At 45.9% G+C, this 20,078-nt stretch overlaps 1 protein-coding gene across 8 annotated transcripts in view; it reads left to right on the forward strand.

Annotated features, from left to right (window-relative positions):
* The window catches only part of LOC139923039 (plakophilin-4-like), a 73,068-nt gene that overhangs the window by 29,596 nt on the left and 23,394 nt on the right, over positions 1-20,078 (forward strand). For 6 of the 8 annotated variants that reach the window (XM_078285985.1, XM_078285987.1, XM_078285986.1 and 3 more), the window contains 6 exons: positions 5,288-5,400; positions 9,737-9,771; positions 12,354-12,479; positions 12,924-13,123; positions 13,708-14,269; positions 16,300-16,326. In XM_078285985.1, the coding sequence (XP_078142111.1) occupies positions 5,288-5,400; positions 9,737-9,771; positions 12,354-12,479; positions 12,924-13,123; positions 13,708-14,269; positions 16,300-16,326 (1,063 nt within the window). The remainder of the gene's footprint in view (positions 1-5,287; positions 5,401-9,736; positions 9,772-12,353; positions 12,480-12,923; positions 13,124-13,707; positions 14,270-16,299; positions 16,327-20,078) is intronic. The other 2 variants (XM_071913722.2, XM_078285990.1) reach the window with 1 other exon arrangement.

Genomic DNA, 20,078 nt, shown 5'->3' on the forward strand with positions numbered 1-20,078 from the left:
ATGCCCTCAAGGTTTAATTTTTTAATGTATTATTATATTATAATGTCTGACCTATTATATTCATAGGTCAGACCTATGTTTGGGCAGCAGCAATCATGGTATTATTGGATATAATTTTTGTTTAATAATAAGAGAGAACATCCAACGTTGCTCATCTGGCACACAGTAATTCTGCATTGTCATTGTATGTAGTACAAGTCTATTAGGTGCAGTGTGTAAACTGCTTGCACCTGGTCATGCTCCTGTCTTGTTTAAACAGTTTTCACCTTTCACCTTTTATCGATTGGTATTTCTTTACTTAGTTCTTCTATATGACACACGAGCATTATAAAGACACAAGAACTCGTCTGTTGTCTGGGCATCGCACCTTTCACCCTTGCACTCCTTACTTTTGGTTGCTTGCAAATGTTAGTAATCTGGGAATCTAAACTTATTCCACTGTTGCACTCATTTGAAGTGTCTCGGGATAAAAGTATCAGCTAAATAGCTAAAATGTAAATGCCAAAAGTATACAACCTTTAAAACGAAACCTTTTCCGGAACCTTTTCTGGAACTTAATGTCCAGTCCATTTCTGCATGACATTTGGAGTTTGGGAGGGCTTAGGCCACTCTGATCCATGCTGAACCAGCGGCGGACAACAGCAAGGCAGAGGCCACTTCAGGCCTTTCAGATGAGTCTCGTATTGTCAGCACCCATTAAGATGACATGGGAGCGTGTGTGTTGGTGGCGTGGCCTGCTGCCGTGTGTCATCTGTTTGTTCTGGGCCCGGTTGGGGACACGAGGGGACAGGATCTGATTCAGCTCTGGGACTACAGGCCCATCAGGCCCGACAGGCTCCGACAGACTGATGCTCATTGTGATGGCAAACAATGAAGTGAGCGGCCTTGTTGGTACAGGAAAGCCGGCCACCCATTGTCACCGCCCTTCTTCCACACTAAGCCTGGCACCGACCGAAGGCTGGGCCCACATGGGCTAAATAAGCACAGGCCTTGTTTAATGGTCATTACTGCTGCGCTCGGCCTGACGTGGCGGATCATTAAGCTGAATAGATGTGTCCCATTCTGTGTAGGGGCCAAGCGCTGAAAACACAATGAATTACACAGGGCAGTGAGTATAGAGCAATATCCCTCCATGGCTAATATGAGCCCCACTTAGGAGCTGTGATCCTTGCTCGTGTTTCATCAGACTGGTGCCCATTTTGGCATGTAGCCATGTGCCATGACAAGCTAATTATGGATGTATTGGATCCATATCCATCATAGGCTTCGTAATAGTCTTAATGAGTCATGCAGAGTAGGGAAGGTCTATTGAAATGTGTGAGGAAAAAGAGAGTAAGAGAGCTATAAAAAACCTTTTCTCACCGGTCTTGCTCGTTAAAGCCCGAGGACAGTGATAGCAAAGAAGCATGGCAATAATCCTCAATGCCACCTGAGAGGGTAGTAAACTCAGCATGACAGACGGGGTGCCATGTTGTATAATGACTGGCTGCAGGGTGGGAGAGAGCGGGCCACTTGACCCCTGTCAACTTTGTGCCTGTCAATAATGCCAGCCACCCGGAAATTGGGTTCCGATCGATAAATAAATCAAATAAATAAGTCGATAATAAAAATGCAAAAACCCATACCACCAATCCAATGATTCTACATCAGAGAACAGGACTGCAGCCAATTTGTCGAGCGACAGGAAAGTCCTGGAGAAGAGAGCTCCATGCAGGAAGCTTTGGACCGCCTCCATGCTTCTCCATAGTAAGAGGAAGGCTGGGCGGGGGAGGGCATGCAGACAGGATGCCTGCCTGCTATAGGCTTGGAGCGGCTCCGACCATCGGTAGTGACAGAAACCTTGGTGCCTTATGGCTGCAGCAGATGTCTCTCCCTGCTCTGTTTGATCAAGATCACAGTCTATCTTTCTAATCAGTGGGATTGAAAGCCAGCCAGTGTGTGTGAAGTATTTAGTAAGACATAGCTGTTTGTACGCTGGCCTGTACCACTGTATTGCGAGCAGTGCTGCCTAAGCTGAAGGCGCTGGACCTTGGACGTCCACACACTGCCAAACAAGACAATTGGATTATGAGCTTAAAGGAAGGAAGGCAGAGAAACAGTGGGCCAAGAATAGTGCCAGTTACAGAAATAGGCCATCTCTGTCTTCATTCAGACAGAAAACAAAGGGGTTTGATGTATATATCTCACCATACATGGCATCTTTCTCATTAGTATATTCATGCGTGACTCGTGTAACTCAATATCCTTTTCACGTGTGAGAAGCATTTTATTATCATGTGTGTGTGTGGGTGTGAGAGAATGACTGAAGATGAACACACATGCATTTTGTTGGTATGTGTGTGTGTATTTCTGTGTTTGTATGAATGCCATCTACACTCTACTGGAGGGATCTCCTCCTTCATATCAGTGTTTCAAATCAGGCAGTGGGCTAGTGCTCCCTGACTCTCATATCTAGTGGCAGTGAACTGTATTTGAATATTTGAATGTTAAATTTCTCTCTCTCTTTCTCTCTCTATCTCTCTTTCTCTCTCTCTCTCTTTCTCTCTCTATCTCTTTCTTTCTCTCTCTCGCTCTCTCCCCCCCCCCCTCTCTCTCTCTCTCTCTCGCTCTTTTTTTCACTTCTCTGTGTGTGTCCATGTGGATCATCCCCCTCTCTTGTCACTATCACCTTATGTTCTCTCTCTTGCACATCAGTGGCAGACTCACAGAGTGATTCCAGACTTGTACCTAGTGGCAGTGAAATTGTTTATGTTTGAATCACCTCTCTCTCTCTCTGTCTCTGTCTCTGTCTCTCTCTCTGTCTCTCTCTCTGTCTCTGTCTCTCTCTCTCTCTGTCTCTGTCTCTCTCTCTCTCTCTGTCTCTGTCTCTCTCTCTCTCTCGCCCTCCCTCTCTCTCTAATTCAACTAAGCTTTATTGGCAGGACAAGACAATTTGTGTTGCCAGCATTTGCAAGAATATAACCATCAACAATAAACAGTCACATTAAGCAATCCAATATTAGAAATATTAAAATATTATAACAGTGGATACTGTACAACAACAATTTGTATCGGCTCATGTTCATTCAGATAGCTTGGAAATAAATACAGTCAAATATTAATAATCAGATAATCGCACATAACATCAATTCTGATCCCTAGCTTGTAGCTTATTACCACAGCACTGTAAGCCTATACCAGCTACAGGCCTGTGTGTGTGTGTGTGTGTGTGCGTGTGCGCAGGAATGTTGTCATAATATTTCTACCTTTTATCTCTCTCTTAATGTCTCAAGCAATCCTCCCACTCTCGGCAGTGATCTGATAGCCTAGCGCTGTCACGTTACACACTGCTTAGTAGGGCTGAATCCTGGGACGAGCTGAGAGCACAGTTCATGCTGGCGGTGACCTACAGGCTGTGTGTGGTTTCCTCTGAGGATGTGGTTGAATCTGTGCAGGACTGAGAGTTGGGGGGGGGGGGGGTTATTGCTTGCTGTTGGGCTCCTCAGCATATCTCTCTCTGTGTGTGCTTTGCATTCAATTGGATAAGCAGTTAATAGATATCCTCTGGACATGTTCTAGTTCCCGCTAAAAACAAATCTGATCTCAAGATTCGTAAGCTAAAAATTAATCTCTCCAGCAGCCAATTTGTAATATGAATGTTGTGTAGAAAGCAGAACAGGAATGGAATGTGTTGAAGTGCTGCACATTCCTAGTGTTGAAATACATTCATAATGCACCCTGAACATTCATACTTGGACATATCCTATCCCTCTAATGATGATGAATGGAATAGAGGGATGATTGGTTGGAATGGAAGGTTGAAATTGGCGATTATTGCGTAACTAAATCTCTCAGTAGGGGTTGTGTGTCACACAGAGGATTGATAGCTCATTTCCTGTGAGTAGATCAGTGTTGTGGCCACTTTATCTCTGTCCTGCTCCCAGAGCTGTATCCGCGCTCTGTCTGTGTGCGTGTGTGTGTGTGTGTATGTGTGCACGCATTGGTATCGGGAGTGAGCGGACATTGGGATGTTCCCTGCTACTTCCTGAGGAATCTGCAGCGTAACACTGACTGATGTTGAGGAAACAGGACTGAGCAGTTTTCCCCCTCTCTCACCGCAGTCAAGCTACACATGACTTCGACTGAATCAAGCTAGAGGAGAGGAGAGCAGAGCAGGGGAGAGCAGAGCAGAGCAGGGGAGGGGACAAGGAAATAGACTGGGGGATGGGTGAGAAGAGTGTGTGTGTGGGGGGGTGCCTCTACTCTCCCAAGCCTCCCAAATTTCAGAGCACCCTCAGAGGTGAAAAAGGAGGGTTGGAGGGTAGGCGTGAAAAGTAGGCTGGCCCAAGCTCCAGAGAGTGGCTAAACTTCCTGAGACAGGGCACAGAAGGAGCTGAGAACCCACGCGTGTGTGTTTGTGTGTGTGTGTGGATGCATGTGTTTGTGTGTATATGCACCTGGCTGTGGATGTAAATGACCGTGTTAATAGAGATTACACAGGACGACTGACGACACCTAGGCCAGCATACTGCCTACAGTAAGATGTACGTGGTGGTACGGTAAGTGAGGGCTTTTTGCGATAAACATGGGGGGGGGGGAGCAGAGATACTAAATACACTGGCAATGACAGAGTGGGGGCGTGGGTGAGTAGAGAGGCGTTTGCAAATATGTGTGTCTCTGTGTGTGTGTGTGTGTGTGTGTGTGTGTGTGCGTGCGTGCACTCATATTTCTGGGTGTAAGAGACCCTGTGCGTGCGTGTGTGTGTGTGTGTGTGTATGTGTCATGATGCAGTGCTTGGAGCCAGAGCGCTGTGCAAGTCATAGCCCTGCTCAGGCTAGATAATTAGAGTAGTCAGATGCTGATTTCTGCATGGCTCCCATAGGAACAGTGCCGCCAAGGCTGAATATCACCCTCTAAAGTGGTGCTTATCTCTCTGTGTGGGCTGGATAAAATGTCAGTACCACATACCCTGAGTGTGTGTGTGTACATAAGTGTGTGTAAGGAGATGTACATGGGTCTGTATTTTTGAGCTACTTGTCAGAGAACCTTTGCTTTTGGATTTGCTTTCTTTTTATTGCCCCAAGGGTCTATTTTGTGTCATCATTAACCTACATGCCACGATGAAGCATAATGCTGTTGGAGCAAGCTGTCAAACTGTCAAACTGCCTCCCTCATATTGACTTCACATTTGTCTCATCTGTCAATGGAGGTACCTAAAGCTCACTTTGATGGGATTGCATTCCTGACCTTCAGTCCCTTTTCTTTTTTTGCTGTGTTTGTGTGTGTGTGTTTGTGTGTGTGCGCATAGGAGCTCCAGTTTGAGCGGCTAACCAGGGAGCTGGAGGTGGAGAGACAGATTGTGGCCAATCAGCTGGAAAGATGCAGACTCGGGGCCGAGTCGCCAGGCGCTGCTAGCAGCAGGTAATGAGGAGATGCACACTTGCCCACACACACACACAGTGTTCCTAATCAGCCGCAATCCAACACATGGCTTTTTCATCCTTCACAGCAGTGGCCGTATTCCATAGTGTAACCTTATGGCAGTGTGCTCAAATCTGATTGGACTATAAACCTGGAAGTAGATTTTTTTTTCCCTCCTGCCCCCAGTGGCTTGAAAGGGACAGAATTGTTCCAGTGTCATCTCAGCTAATCAGAAACAGAATCACTTCAATTAGCAGGGTGCACGAAATTTACAGGATTTGGTCGTGGTTAATCTGCTTCATTCACCTCTAGGTTGAGCTGCAATAAAAATGAAATACAACTGAGTTCATAGGCAAAATGCTGAGCCTCGTTTGTCACTGAGAACGTGTCTGTGTGTTTGTGGAAGGGCATGGTACAGGAGTGTCGTGTCGTGTGCTCAGTGAAGCGCTGCCGTCGGTATCAGCAGCTCCTGGGTTTGCAGTGGGAACTCATTCCCCTCTCATTAGTTAAGACACTATCCTGCCTGTCATCATACCTCACTGACCACACACTCCGTCCTGTCTGCTGCGCCTCACCTACCAGTTTCATATGGTCACATTATGTAACCTTACAGCTATACAAATGAGCTTTGCCTCAATATCACTCAAACCTCCCTCTCAGATATGAAAGATGGTGTGGAAGATGATGCGTGTGTGTTTTGTAACATTAATTCATGGGATCACACTTTTAAGATGGACTTATACTTATTGAGCAAGTTAGATGTGGACCGTCTTTTAGGTCTGGTTAAAATGTTAATTCCTTAAAGTGGCAAGGGAAATTACATTGGAGGTTAATGGACTGTGACATTTTAAGAAATTGCTTAATGGGCACATTTTAGCAGCCACTGTTAATATGATGGTTCTTTGTTGCTTTTGCATATCGCTGCTTTGATTGAGGCTGCCAGGTTTGAGCACTATGCTGATGGGAGTAACTACAGATATTTGACTACTGATCAACCACAATTTCTCCTTTTTCATATTCCCTTATATTCAGGTGAAATTAAGTCTAATGTGTTGTGCCGTAGTGGAACGTTTATGGTTACATGTAAGGTTATAATAGTGAAACTCAGGCTTAGACATTAATCATCTGTAATGGCGCTCTGTGGCCTTTTCTGGTTGTGTGTAATCATATGAAGCATGCCTGCACCCCAGCCCACTTACCTGCAAATAGCACCCACCTACCACCAGCAGCATGCAGCACTCAGGAGTATGAGTGTCCATTTCCCCTCTCTCCCTGCTTCAAGAGGTGCAGGTATAGAGCAGCTTCAAGTGCTGCCAGACCACAGAAGGGTCTGGACACAACAGCCCTCCGTAAATATACACAGCCAGGCGATTTACTTCTATTTCCTCCTCAAGATGATTTCAGACCTCAGTTGAAGTGAATCCAGCCATGCCATTGACTATATTTGGAGATATGAGATCGCAGCATATCACAATTTGTTTCTATTGGTTGTCCTCTCTTCATCATTCATGAGAAACATGCATCAAAATTGTGAGTAGCGTCTCAAGGTTATTTTTAGATGTAACTTTTGTTAGTTCTGGTAATTTGTAGCACTTTTACTGGTATGATAGATAATAGACGTTTGGCAACCTTTGACATGATAATCTGCTTTTAGAAGGTCATTGCTAGGGGCCATAGTTTAATGGTGTGAAGTACAGGATGGTACCTGTGTTGCTTTACAATGTACCTAGCCTCTGGCAAGTTTTATATCCAGGATTAGCTACCTACCAACTGGTAATTTGAAGCAAATGAGAGGCTGAGCCAAGGTTAGTGTCTTGTATCCACCTCACCCCTGTCTCTGCACTGGGCATGGAGAGCAGGTATTGGATTGTGGAAAAGACTCTAGTGCTATCAAGTGGTCCCTCAGAGCCACTCAGTCTGCAGACAGACTCCCACTGGGGGATCAGTAGCAATCCAGCGCCACCCACCAACTCTCTAAAGAAAACATGCAACACCATTTTCACACCTTTTTAAAAGCCAGAGAAGTACATTTGTGTGTGAATGGAGAAGATTAGCCCTAGCCGTGGAAGTCACACTGCTTTGTTCAATAGCTCAGCAGGACAACAATAGAGGTGACGGCACACTTAAGGGTTCTGATGGGAGTCATCACATTTCATGACACCTCCAGAATTGATCACCGCCTTCATATCTACAAGCATCTGGGGGTAGTCGTCAAACTTGACCTCTGGCAAAACTCCTAAAAGACGAGACCTCCCACCCAGCCAGTCCCTTACTAGCCAAAGGGAATGATGGGAAATAAAGTGTCCTGTCAGGGTTGGGCTTGTTGTTTGTGAGCATCAGCAGTTTTACAGCCTCTTTACACTCCTTCCACCCACCCAGCCAGCCAGCCAGTCAGCATGCACCATGATGGGATGGTGTATCATCATGATAGTAGCCATTCTTCTACTTCATCTGCCATGGCTCAGTGGAGCACATCTCGCCAAACTTCCTCCTTTTTAATTGCCTGCATGCTCATTAAAATTCTGAGAGCCCTGCCCTGCTTCTTTAAGCTCATTGAGTGTCGCCTTAAATGGAAAAATAGGAGCAGTGGCAACAGCAGGTGCTTAGTAGTAATGACCAACAAAGACAGGTTTTAAAAAGGAGAAGGGTGGGAAGAACACTGCCCCAATGTCCACCACTTGGCCAATCTCCATCGTAATAATAGCCCTTTAGAAAAATAGATCTGAATTGCTTTCACTTTGTCAAAAAGGTTCATTGGTACTTACATACGTTGAATTTGTTCAGGTGGCTTTTAAAATGTCTATGTGCTATGGCTAACATGTCTTGGTGCCGCACTTTCCTTTCTGCTATGCCTCCCCTATAATCATTTTGGAGTGCTGTGCGGCTTACTCAGCCCCGCTGTTATGATCTCTTTCTCTTTCTCTCTCTCCCTGTCTCTCTCTCTCTTTCTCTCTCTCTCTTTCTCTGTCTCTCTCTCAATTTCAAACTGTCCCTTTCTCTGTTTCACTCTCTCTCTAACTCATGACTCTCTGTACCTCAGTCTCTCCCTTGCTTTCTCATACGATGCCATTCTCTTATGACCCCCCCTCCTCACTCTTTTTGTCTTTGCCCTTCTCTCTTTCACTATCACATTCTCTCTGTCTCACTCTCTCACGACCTTGCTCTCCCTTAACCAAGCTACAAAGCGTCACAGCAACGTCACTCCGATAGCTTCTTTTTTACTCTCTCTTATCCCTCTCCACTCTCTCCTGTTTTCACTATTGTGGAAGGCTGGTTCAGAATCGCTCTTCGTCCCACAGAGTGCTGTCGGGTTCGGGTGGGCTCGGGTTCAGCTGCGATGGCCCCATCAGTAAAACCGCAGCTAACCCTCTCCCGCCTCACCACTTCCCTGTAGCGGTCCCGCTGTCGGGGATGGGTGCCTTGTGCTTGCCTGCCCCGGACCTGCCGTCACTTTGAGCTATTTGCCTGCTTACCTGCCCGTGCTTCCTCCCCCCCCACTGATCCAGGACCAGCCACCACTGACCCTCACCATCAATCACTCTGCCTCTAGATCCTTTCTGTTGTGAGGCCAATAGGCAAGCTCAGTGTTGTGGCTGAATTGGCTGTCATGGACTTTGAACGCTCCCTGGTTGGCCCTGCATTCTCCCTCATTATTCCTTGGAGACTGAGAATCGCTCTGTCCTGTTGGAATATACACCGGCATACATGTCAGGTTTATGTATCATCAACATGCAGGAAAGTGTGTGGGTGTATGCATCTGTGTACTGTATGTGAGTGTGCGTGAGTGTACTTTATGATCGGTACTGACCACATTTCTCCCACAAAGATCAATAGGTTTTATATTTACTCTAGGAACTCGCCTCGCTTGCCTGTGCACAGTTTCATCTCCCATCAGGATGGAATCCATCCCCTGGCCTTTTGTGTTTATTGGCTTAGCGTGTTTATCAAGGAGCGCTGTAGGTGAAAAACAGAAACGACAGAAACGGCAATCTCTTCGTATAGCTCTGTTGTTGTCGACGCTGCCAGGTCTTCAAACCACCTGCTGTCACCAAAGGCACCTTTTAGATCTCGACAAACACAATCGCCTGGAATGGACTTCACATCTAAGTTGCAAACATCAAATCTGTACTTCGGCATACGCTGCACCTCTAGCTGTTTTATCTCGAACACTGTGATTACCATTGGTGTCCCTGTGCTGAAAGGCCCAAGTAAAGGGTATATGAAGCTCCAAGGTGTCTCTTCCAGGTGATTTCACTCATGTCATTCACTGTGATTTCTCTCTGGCTTTTACTGTATATATTCATTTTTTTTCTATCTCCCGTTTTACCTTGTACAGCTCGTCTGAGAAGTCCCTCCCTTGGAGAACTGCAGGTATGTTAACTGAAGCACGAAAATGGTTGGGTATCTCTCCCTCTAGCTGCTCTTTATAGCAAAACATCTGCAGTTTTGTCATCATGGCATTCATTAACATGCATGCATTCAGATCACATTTGCTGTCCTCTACACTCAGTCAATGGCCAGTAACTATGGCCATACTTTAATATCCATCTACTTGGGTTACCTTATGAGACACAGACTAACTGATACTATGGAGTAGGCAGCTCTGATACATTTAACATCACAGCAATAGTCCATAACTGTTCAGCAATGTGCTTTTGAATTATTGAATACTGGCTGAATGAACACTGTTTGTGTGTGTCTTTGCATCAGTTTGTACGTGTTAAGTGTGTATGTGTTAGAGGTGTGTGTGTGTGTGTGTGTGTGTGTGTGTGTGTGTGTGTGTGTGTGTGTGTGTGTGTGTGTTGGTGCACGCTTGTGTGTGTGCGATGAGCACTACAGGCATGCTTTACATTTCCTCAGTAATCATTGTTAACATGAACCAAGCTCCCAATAACAGTCTGCCTCAGGCATATTCCTGTTCTAATATTTATCTAAGTCATTCTGCCCACTCAGACACAAGACTCTCAGTGATGGTGGAGGGGGGGGGGGGGTCTTCTCCCAGACCCCCTGGGTCTCTGTTTGTTTAGCTCAGATCCTTGAAGGATCTTCAGAATAGAACAGATAATGAACTGCATTTACTAATGTATTTCATGGCTTATTAATTGTATAATGGAACTTAGTGAATTTTTTGCAGTGGTCATTAATCTTTTATTGTCGATCCTGTCAGAGGAGCCTATGGGGGGTTATGATTGTACATATGCACTGGGAATATTAATACTACATGGTTTTCTCATTTGCTGCCCGCTCCCCATTTCCTTGCTGAATGCATTTCATTAGTGTTGGAACAGAGCCGGGAAGTAATCGCAAGCGCTATTTTGATTCGTATTGATTTCTCATTGTACTGTAGATGATAGATGATAGCCAGGTGTGGTAATGTACTTTTCCCAATCTAAATTAATTCAAATCTAAGGGTGTGGTAGAGAAGGTAATGGGCCAGGTTTGTCTGTGAGGCTTATTGGCCTCATGGGCCACCGTATGTCTCGCTGCCTGAGAGTTTGGGATGGAAGTGTTACTGTGGAAACAAGCTTTTTAGCCCCGGGAAATGACAATGCAGTCACACCTCAAGTCCACTGAGACTGTAGAGGACAAACACACCAGAATGCAAGCTTTCTCACTTTCTGTCTTGCTCTGTGTGTCTCTCTGTCTTTCTTTCACTTTCTTTTCACTCACTCACTCTCTCTCTCTCTCTCTCTCTCTCTCTCTCTCTCTCTCTCTCTCTCTCTCTCTCTCTCTCTCTCTCTCTCTCTCTCTCTCTCTCTCTCTCTCTCTCTCTCTCTCTCTCTCTCTCCCTTCCTCTCTGGCTTTTTGGCGTCTCATTTATCAAACAGGGTCAAGGCTCAGTACAAGAGCCCCGTGGTCTGAAATGACACACTGTGTGCCAGAAACACTCACTGCCTGAATGGAAAGTTACTATTAGAGACAGAAGACTTGTTCAGTGCTGTTATTACTTAGGGTTTGGAGGGCACATGAATGCTATTCAATCAAAAGTGTCCCCCTTGTAGAAATGCCTCATTGTTCTACTGTAAATACTGTTTTCCCTTTTATTGCCCGCGTGAATTTTTCATGATGTTTTTAAACGCAGACAGCATAATAAGTCACAGCAGATGCAGCCCTGTCCTCCAGGTTTGAGTGTCCTCGCAGCGGTTGTGCAATAATGTCACGTTAGGAATAATAATTGTATGAGGGGGAATGTTTTTGCGCTGCAGGATCAGCAGCCTGTCGGTACGGCTGGAGGGGCCAGGCAGACGAACAGAGCCTCTCTTGGCAGGAAGGCAGGATGCTTAGATGGTCCGGAGTGGGAGCACAGGCCGTCAGGCTGTCAAACACACTAGGCCTCTGTGTCAACAGATCTATGCAAACAGGCGAGCCAGGGCAACAAGGCGGCTTCTCCACGGAATTCAACTCTCATCCATACGCCAGCCAGCCAGGCTGGACTTGTGAGACCCAGACTGCCGATGTTTGCTTCCTCGCTCCCCTCCGCTTGCCGCCCATTGTTCTAGTGATTGCAGAGGAACCCATTGACACTGGTCACGCTTAACTAGATTGTGATTGTGGGGAAACACTGTGCAGAGTTTACTAGAGACATTAGAGGGCTAATTCCAGTTCCTGTTTGCCACACTGGTCGTTGTCATGCATGAAGAGAGGGGGTTCAGGGAAATGTTACAGCAATGAAACTGTTTAGAGCCGGGCTGTATACACAGTTGCCGGCACTGTGGAGTGAAACGCTGCCTAATTTCACTTGCTTGATTTACTAGGACAATAAAATTTAACGACTCCAACTGTACATGAGTGTGAAATTAATGTTGTGGAAATGATTGTCTATTATTTTTCCTTCTGAACTAAAACAATGTGAAGTTTTTAAGTCTTTCCCTCCAAAGCCAAATCTCTGTCATAGTTTTAGACGGACTGCTTTCCCTCTGTCCCTGACTCCCTGCTCTGCTGTGTTTCCCCAGATGCCTCCGCCTCGGGGGATACCAAGTCTCGGGTGACTGACAGCTCCCAGTCGCCCAGCTACCGCATCAGGACTGAGTCGGAGCAGGTGTCTCTGTACTCCCCAGAGCAGTCCTCTCTCCATGAAAGTGAGGGTCTGTTATTGCCTTCTCTCTACCTACTGTAGTCTTTTTTTATTCCAACTCGTCTCTTTCCTTGTCTTGTCTTCCATCGCCTCACTACATTAACAGGTTTGGCAGTGCTTCAGGTACAGAAAGCCCATTTCACCATGCTCCTTTCTCTTTTCCTTCTTCACCTCTCTTGTTGATACTTTGGGTGTCACTGATAGAACAGATCCCTCATCACAGCTTACAAATGGCTGGATGATGTAGTATGGCACATTGAATCATAGGGTGGTAGAACTGAGTCCTCCCCGCTGTGCCATTTGTCATTAGTGATGCAGTCTAGGTAAAGGTCATGTCTATTATGAAACCACTTATGATTTTTCTCTCTCCTTCGCTTCTCTCCCCTCCCCCCTTCCCTCTCTTCTGTCTCCGCATCTCTTTCTGTCTTTCTCTCTCACTCTCTCTCAGGGTCTGCAGGGAATTCACGCAGCTCGACTCAGATGAACTCGTACTCGGACAGTGGCTACCAGGATGCCAGCAGTGGCTACTACAGCAGCCAGAACCTGGGCAAGGCTGAGCTGAGGATGCAGCACTCCTTCCCTGGCACCGGCCCTGGCACAGGTACCCTGATGAGGAATGCCAGGGCCGAGGGCCAGGCTTCAACCCAGGTATTGCCAGCTACTGCACATATAACATATTGCTGTTGTCAGACAAAAAGCACATATCTGCAAAGACCTATTTTCTCAACAATAGTGTGTAATTTTTAAATTAAACAGTCACAGTTTAGCAGGTTTCAAGGGCCTGAGGGGTCATGAAATTCATTCATTAACAAAAATGAATGTAAGCTTTAACTTCAAGCTAAAAACGAAAAACACCAAAATTGCAGTTACATGTTTTTTCTGTGGCAGCAGCGACGCAATGCTTAAAGGCACAGAGGGTACAGCGAGCACCGAGCACTGCAACACAATCATGCTTCATCCGTCGCTGTACACACTGACCACTGAGAGACCACATGGCACTGCTGCACACTACTTAGGGGGGATGGAGAGGAGAAAATAAATATGGCCTAGAATACAGTCATTACCCTATAATGAATTGGTTTATGTAATGCTGTACTATTTACCATTTCATTTTCATTGCGCATGAGTCAGTTTATTGCAGAGTGTTCAACATCATCGTTAATATGATTTTTATAGCTCCTTGAGGGTTAAAGAAGCAAATGCATGAAGCCATCATTCTTTCCCACTCGCAGGTTCCGGCGGTAACCACTGCAGTGCCGGGCCGGGCCATGCGGAGGGTAAGCTCGGTGCCTTCTCGCACCCAGTCGCCAGCCTACGCCAGCAGTTTGTCCCCCTCCCGCGGCTCCCTGCGCACCTCAGTGGGCAGCGCCTACGGCTCACCCATCGTCACGGAACCCAAACCCCTGTCCAGCATCTTCTCCACCACCCTGCCCTCCGCCCAGCGCAGCGGCGGCTCTCCCTACTCCACGCAGAAAAACTCCCCCGCCGCCCTGCGACGCATGGGCTCCGCCAACTCGCGTTCGGGCAGCGCCAGCCGCACCACCTCGCCCTACCAGGCCTCCGCGGGGTCGTCGTCGGGCCGCATGGGCTCGCCTCTCACGATGGCGGACGGCGTCAACCCTCCTCTGACCAAGCAGCCCACTCAGTCGTCCTCTCCGGTCAGGGCCAGTATGACCGCCGTGCCCCAGCACTACAGCTCCACTCTGCCGCGCTCCATGATCCACGACGGCGACCCCTACGGAGCCCAGAGTTACGACATTTACGAGAGGATGACGCGACCTGACAGCCTCACAGGTACACACACACACACACACACACACATACACACAGAGCTATTTCTGCTCTACAGCTCACTCAGACTCTCTCAGATCAGGAGGTAATGAATGTACTGTTGTCCCCTGACTGTACAGTTTTACCACAATGTTCTGTTGTAGCCAGATATTAAACATCTCAAGTCAGTAAAAGTCGGACAGTAAAATAATATCCTCTGTCCTTGAATCAGAGAGGAAAAGAGTGCATGGTGTTTTCCTCTTTCTTTAGCCCTGCTGCCCTGTCTTTTCCATTGGCACGCAGCTGTGTGAGTCACTGTGTGCATGTTTGTGTATGTGTATGTGTGTGTATGTGTGTGTGTGTGTGGTATGGGCCAAGGCCAGCTCCTCTAATGTGGATTCGCAGCGTGTCCCTCAGACCACTGGAGGAAGGGCAGCACCGCAGGGTTGGCAATTGCATCCATATGATTAGGCAATGTAATTTCCTGAATTTGATAGAGCCACACCTCCGGTATTAATGGAAAGGCATCCATTGATAAAAATCCCCCAGAGCAGTAAGAAATCCAAAGCATGAAGGTTATATTAGGTTAAAAAAGTTTGTGTGGGAGGAAAATAATTCAGAAATTTGTTCACATATTTGTGCTATGACACTTTGCAAGTATGTACAGTATGTTAAGACAACTGAGCAGATTTTAGTTCCCTTGTTAGTCATTCACTCAACTGTCTGTAAAAATGAATCCAAAGTGCCCGAGCGTGACTGCCTTCTCTTGAGAGTGTGCTATTTGACAGCTCTTCTAAGTAATTCACATGTTCTACAGTTGATTGATAGATCTGTTGTGGTTTCCCTACATGCATGTCAGCCCCAAGTCGAGCTTGACATTTCAAAGCTCGTAAATATGAGACAGTTGTCCTCTTTGCTCATCGTCTTCTCGCTCACTGCTTCTGAAATGAAGGCGCCATATGGAGACGTTTCTCCTGTTATCTTTAATTTTCTGCTGGGTTTTGTTCCTATTCAGAGTCGCGGGGATGCCTTTGGCGCTAAACAGCTGAAATAAAATTAAGTTCTTTAATATCTCCTGTAATTTCTCACTACAGGGGTTCCGCTCCTGCCGCAAAGCAGGGTGGGGAAAACCGAACAAAGTCTGTTGCGGTTAGAGAGTGTAAAAATATTACACTACAGATCATTTTGTAATTCTCATGCTTTTCTAGCTAGATTTCATGATGATTAGATGCTGGTAATATCTAAACAGTCAACATCCAAGCATGCTTTCCCACAAAAGTATTGTCTGTTATGTGTATTGCTAATTACGGTGTGACAGATAAAGGATTTTTGGGTCTGATACTGATATTGTCAACAATTCAGGAGGAAAATTAACAAAATCCAATATATTTGCCAGGTGGAGTTTTCCTCCTAAAGCTCTAAAATTGTGGCACAAAGGGCTGCTTTTACTTGTATTTGACCACCACATACCATTAAAAGCATCCTCTGTTGTTGGACTGTTTTGACTTAAATCCAAAACCAAACAGAAATCTCATATTTTATGCTTATGCTATTGGTGTACCTCTGTGGAATGCCAATACCAAACGTAGATCTGTCAGGTGATATTATCAGTGCGCTGATGTATATATCTTGTCCTAATTTAGAGCCAACCAATTTATCCTCACAGTAACAGGAAGAGGTCAGGCTGTGTTCATTCATTCTCAGCCCTTCAACCCCAAAACTAATCACCTACCGCTTTTTTAAGTATCTCTTGTAGATAAGAATATAGCTTGGGTGGATAATGAAAATGATGGCTAATACAGAGCGGAGGGATTATACAAATTATAAAAATTGCTCCCATTCCCATAATAGGCAGGTTTTTGCAGTTGGAACAGGAAATCTAGGTAGTTATTTAAGGCTGCGAACTCATGGCTCCACCCTTAAACCAACAGCCTTTTTGTTTTCTTCCAAATGTTGAGAGAAGCACTTATTCAGCAGCTCACTGTATTATGAGGTTAATGGAGTGTTGTTGTGTGTTTTTTGCTAAACTTCATGCTGCCTGGGGATATCTTCAGACGCCCTGGTTGATGATGATATTCAAGGTGAACTTTTTTTTTTATTAATGCCCCATCATCCTCTCCATAATGTGTGTTATATTAAGGTATCACTGCATGTGCACATGTGCTTTTGTTTCGCGATTAAATAATCATCTCCAACCCCTTTCCTTTTTGACCCCCCCCATGCCAATTCACTTTAAAGGGTCATTGGGGAAATGCCTTTTATTAAATGTTAACCCGTTTATTGTAGTATGTTATCACCCCCAAGACCCAAGTACAGCACTGTGGTTTGACTATTCTCACTTGTTGATTTCTTCAACTGAGGTCAATTAGGAATAGTTATCTTGAGGGAGCCAATTACTCTGGTTTCTGTGCTGACGGCAGCAATCTGCACACACACACACACACACACACACACACACACACACACACACACACACACACACACACACACACAAATACACACACTGCTATGACTGATGATGTCTCCAGCAGACACAAATGGGTTTTCAGTCCTTTTCCTCCAAGCAGACTGAGACACTGGTCAGCCCAGCCTAGCATCCTAGCTCTGCTCTCCTCTCTCTGTCTCTATCAGGTAGAAGCCCCTCCACCCCCACCCCCACCCCCACCCCCACCGCTCCTTTCTCTCCGTCTCATTCTTTCCCTCAGCCTCACTCTTTTCCTCTCTCTCCTGTCTTCCTCTCTCGTTCTCGCTCCCTCTTTCTCCCTCTTTCTCTGTCTCCTTTTCTCTCTCTCTAACACACCCCTTCCCACGCTGGAGCCTTGCCTCTGACACGGGCATTTTGTCACAAGTGCTTGACGAGCCATAGTGGAAGGAAATGGGATGATCACATGGCCAGGCTCATTTGCATGCAGTTGACAAATGCCACCTGAAAGCCCAAACCTGAGATTGTAGCTGTTAGTGGTTTGCTGTCACTCTCCTTCCAGAATATGCTGCCTTCCTCTCCTCACCTCTTTCTGGCTCTTTCACTTACACATTCTGTCTTGTTTTCCTTCCTTCCTTGCTCCCAGTGCTTTCCCCTGCTCTGCCTTAAACAAACTGCTATCCCTTTTCTTACCCCTCCTCTCCTCCTCTCCTCCTCTCCTCTCCTCTCGTCTCCCCCGCTCTTCCCTTCCCTCCTTTCCTCCCTCCCCCCACCCGGCTCTGCTCCCTGCACTGTCATTGGCAGGAAGTCATACCTTCCCTCTGCTGCTGAAAAATGGAAGATGAAGACAAATTGTCCCTGTAATGTGGTCATTATGCCTGATGTCCATTTGAGAGCACAGTGGATCAAAAAAAAAAAAGAGCAGGGTGAAATGGTGTATCTGCAGGTGTGGCGTCACAGCCTAAGAGCCCGAGCTGCCATAGTTTTAACAGTGGTGCACATTTACAGTTTTCCAGCTTTTCTCCCTTGTATGTGTAATCATATTCTGGTGAGCATGCCAGCTCCTTTCCTTGGGCTCTGTTTGTTCTTGGAGAGGGTTTTTGAAAATTATTTTTGTTGAGGAATGCAGTCAGCTGCATCCATTTAAATGTTTGTTTCTCCAGAGCAGGAGCAAGCGTGCGCCAAGCCGCCACCGCCCTTCGTCTAGCCTCTGCCAAGTGCAATCTGTTAAAGCCACGGTGAGAGAGCTGAGGGGAGAATTAAATGACTATAACGCACCAGGAATGCGGGCCATTCATCCTCAATAGACAGCAGTATGTTATTTCTCCCTGACAATTTGCAGACGCTTTTAGAAGTGACTGCAGCGCTTCTATCAGGGGAGCAGAATAAAGAAGGCAGAGGGATTAGTCTCTTCTAAGGTTGTTTTAATGTTGCTACTTACAGGGAGTCAGGCTGCTGAGAGGGAGAGATATGCATGAAGGCTCCCATGCCTGGGAGGTTCTGTCCCTCTCACTCGGGCACAGCAGTGCCGAAAGCGCCGATCGTGTGGCCAGGCTTTACATGGGATGAGGAGTCTCTGATGTGGTCCTAGACTGCCTCATTAACCCACTGTTCGTTTGTATCCCCCCCCCCCCCCCCTCATGTTCTCTCCTGCGTTTTTCTTCCCTTCTCTCTCTCTCTCTCTCTCCCCCCCACCACCCCTCTCTCTCCTTATCCTCTCCCCCTGAAACCTTTGAACAAGAGAAGCTGAACTGATTTCCTGCCAAGCCACTGCTAGTGGCTATTGTGTGCACTACCACAGATTGAAAGGCTGCCTGGGCCATTGAATGTGCCACTACAGCACACAGCAGCAGCACCCCTCTGTAGTGGTGACGACTCCCTCCTTTATCCTCCCTACCCTGCATAGTCCTATAATGTGCCTGCCATTTTCTCACATAGATATTTTTTTGTTTTGTATTTGTTATTTTTAGGGTTTTACAACTCAACTCTAGTTTAATATATTCTAGTCCATATCTAGTCCATAGTTTAATCAATTCGGGTCTATAATCCAACCCATTGACAGTCCTATCATTTTGTACCATGCAGCTGATATTGTTAACCCATATGTTGCAGCTGCAGTGATTCATTTAAGCAATGAGCCATGAGAGGGCCTGCTAACAGCTCAAGAGGTGTTATTCCCCGAGTGCCTAAAACCCTCACAGCTGTTTGAAAAGTGCTGAACTTTTCAACCCAAATGTAAAAAAAAAAAATCATTTATTTTTAATTGCTAATAATTAAATATTGATTTTCCACCTAACAATATAGTTCCTGAACAGTAGCTAAACAATGTGGTTGCTAAGCGACGCACAAGTAGCAATATGTGATTTTCAGCCAGCGTATTAATATTTGAATTAATGGCTATGTGGACTTGACCATGTCTAATGACCATGTCTACGAGCCTTAACCAATCAGAAATCTGGACCGCAACCATCCATTTTATAAGCATTAATTTTTAATCAATTGAGTTGTTTGAGGCTGAAAAGTGGATTCTCCTCATAAGCTTTGTGAGGGCATGGAGCTCCGGAGGTCAGCCTCTCTCTGCCCTGCTGTCTATGTCTAAAAACTTCCCTTGCCTTGCCCCCAGAGGCTCCTCGCTCCCTCCGGAGGCAAACATGCTTATTTATTCATTTCCTCCATCTCAAAACTGTGATAAGAATCCCTCATTTAGCCTGTTCTGCATGGCAGCATTGGTGTTTAGCAGCTGTCTGCGCCTGGGCTCGTGCGGTTGGACGGGACCCAAATGATGTTTGGAGCCTAGTGAAATGTGCAGTGAGCAGTCAGTTTCCAACTGTACCCGGGTCCACTGGGGTTCAGAGTTGAGTGAGGTTCAGTGATGCGAGGTTGAACACAAACACACACTCACACACATACACATGTGCACACACACAACACGTGTAGTCCTGTTTGAAACAAATGGAGCCAAGGGAAAACAAACTGAGCTCTCTTTATATTCAGATTCTGTCCTCTCCCTTTTAAAGTGGACCCATGTCTATTTCTGTTTCACTTCAGCTTTGAATGAGAGTCAGTCCATATTCCATTCACGCTCTCATCTTTCTTTAGTACTCTTTAACAGTAAGTGAACATTTGTGTGCTTGTAATGAAAAAAAGAGCTTATCATAATCGCAAGATATGAAACAGATTCAGCCCGCAATTTAATTTGATCAGGCTAATCATTGGCTGAATCTGGTCTACTCGTGGTCCATTTTCAAGCGTTAGCCTATGAGTTAATTTGATAGAACCTTTACAGCCCATTATTCATCTCCTACACAGTGAAATTCAAAATTAATGTGGTGCCTTTCATCCTGTCTTGAAAGAGGGCACTATTAGGATAGGCAGCGTGTATTTGTGCTATGATTTAACCGTAACATATTT

This window comes from Centroberyx gerrardi, chromosome 10 (assembly GCF_048128805.1).
Source record: "Centroberyx gerrardi isolate f3 chromosome 10, fCenGer3.hap1.cur.20231027, whole genome shotgun sequence".
Classification (NCBI taxonomy): Eukaryota; Metazoa; Chordata; class Actinopteri; order Beryciformes; family Berycidae; genus Centroberyx; species Centroberyx gerrardi.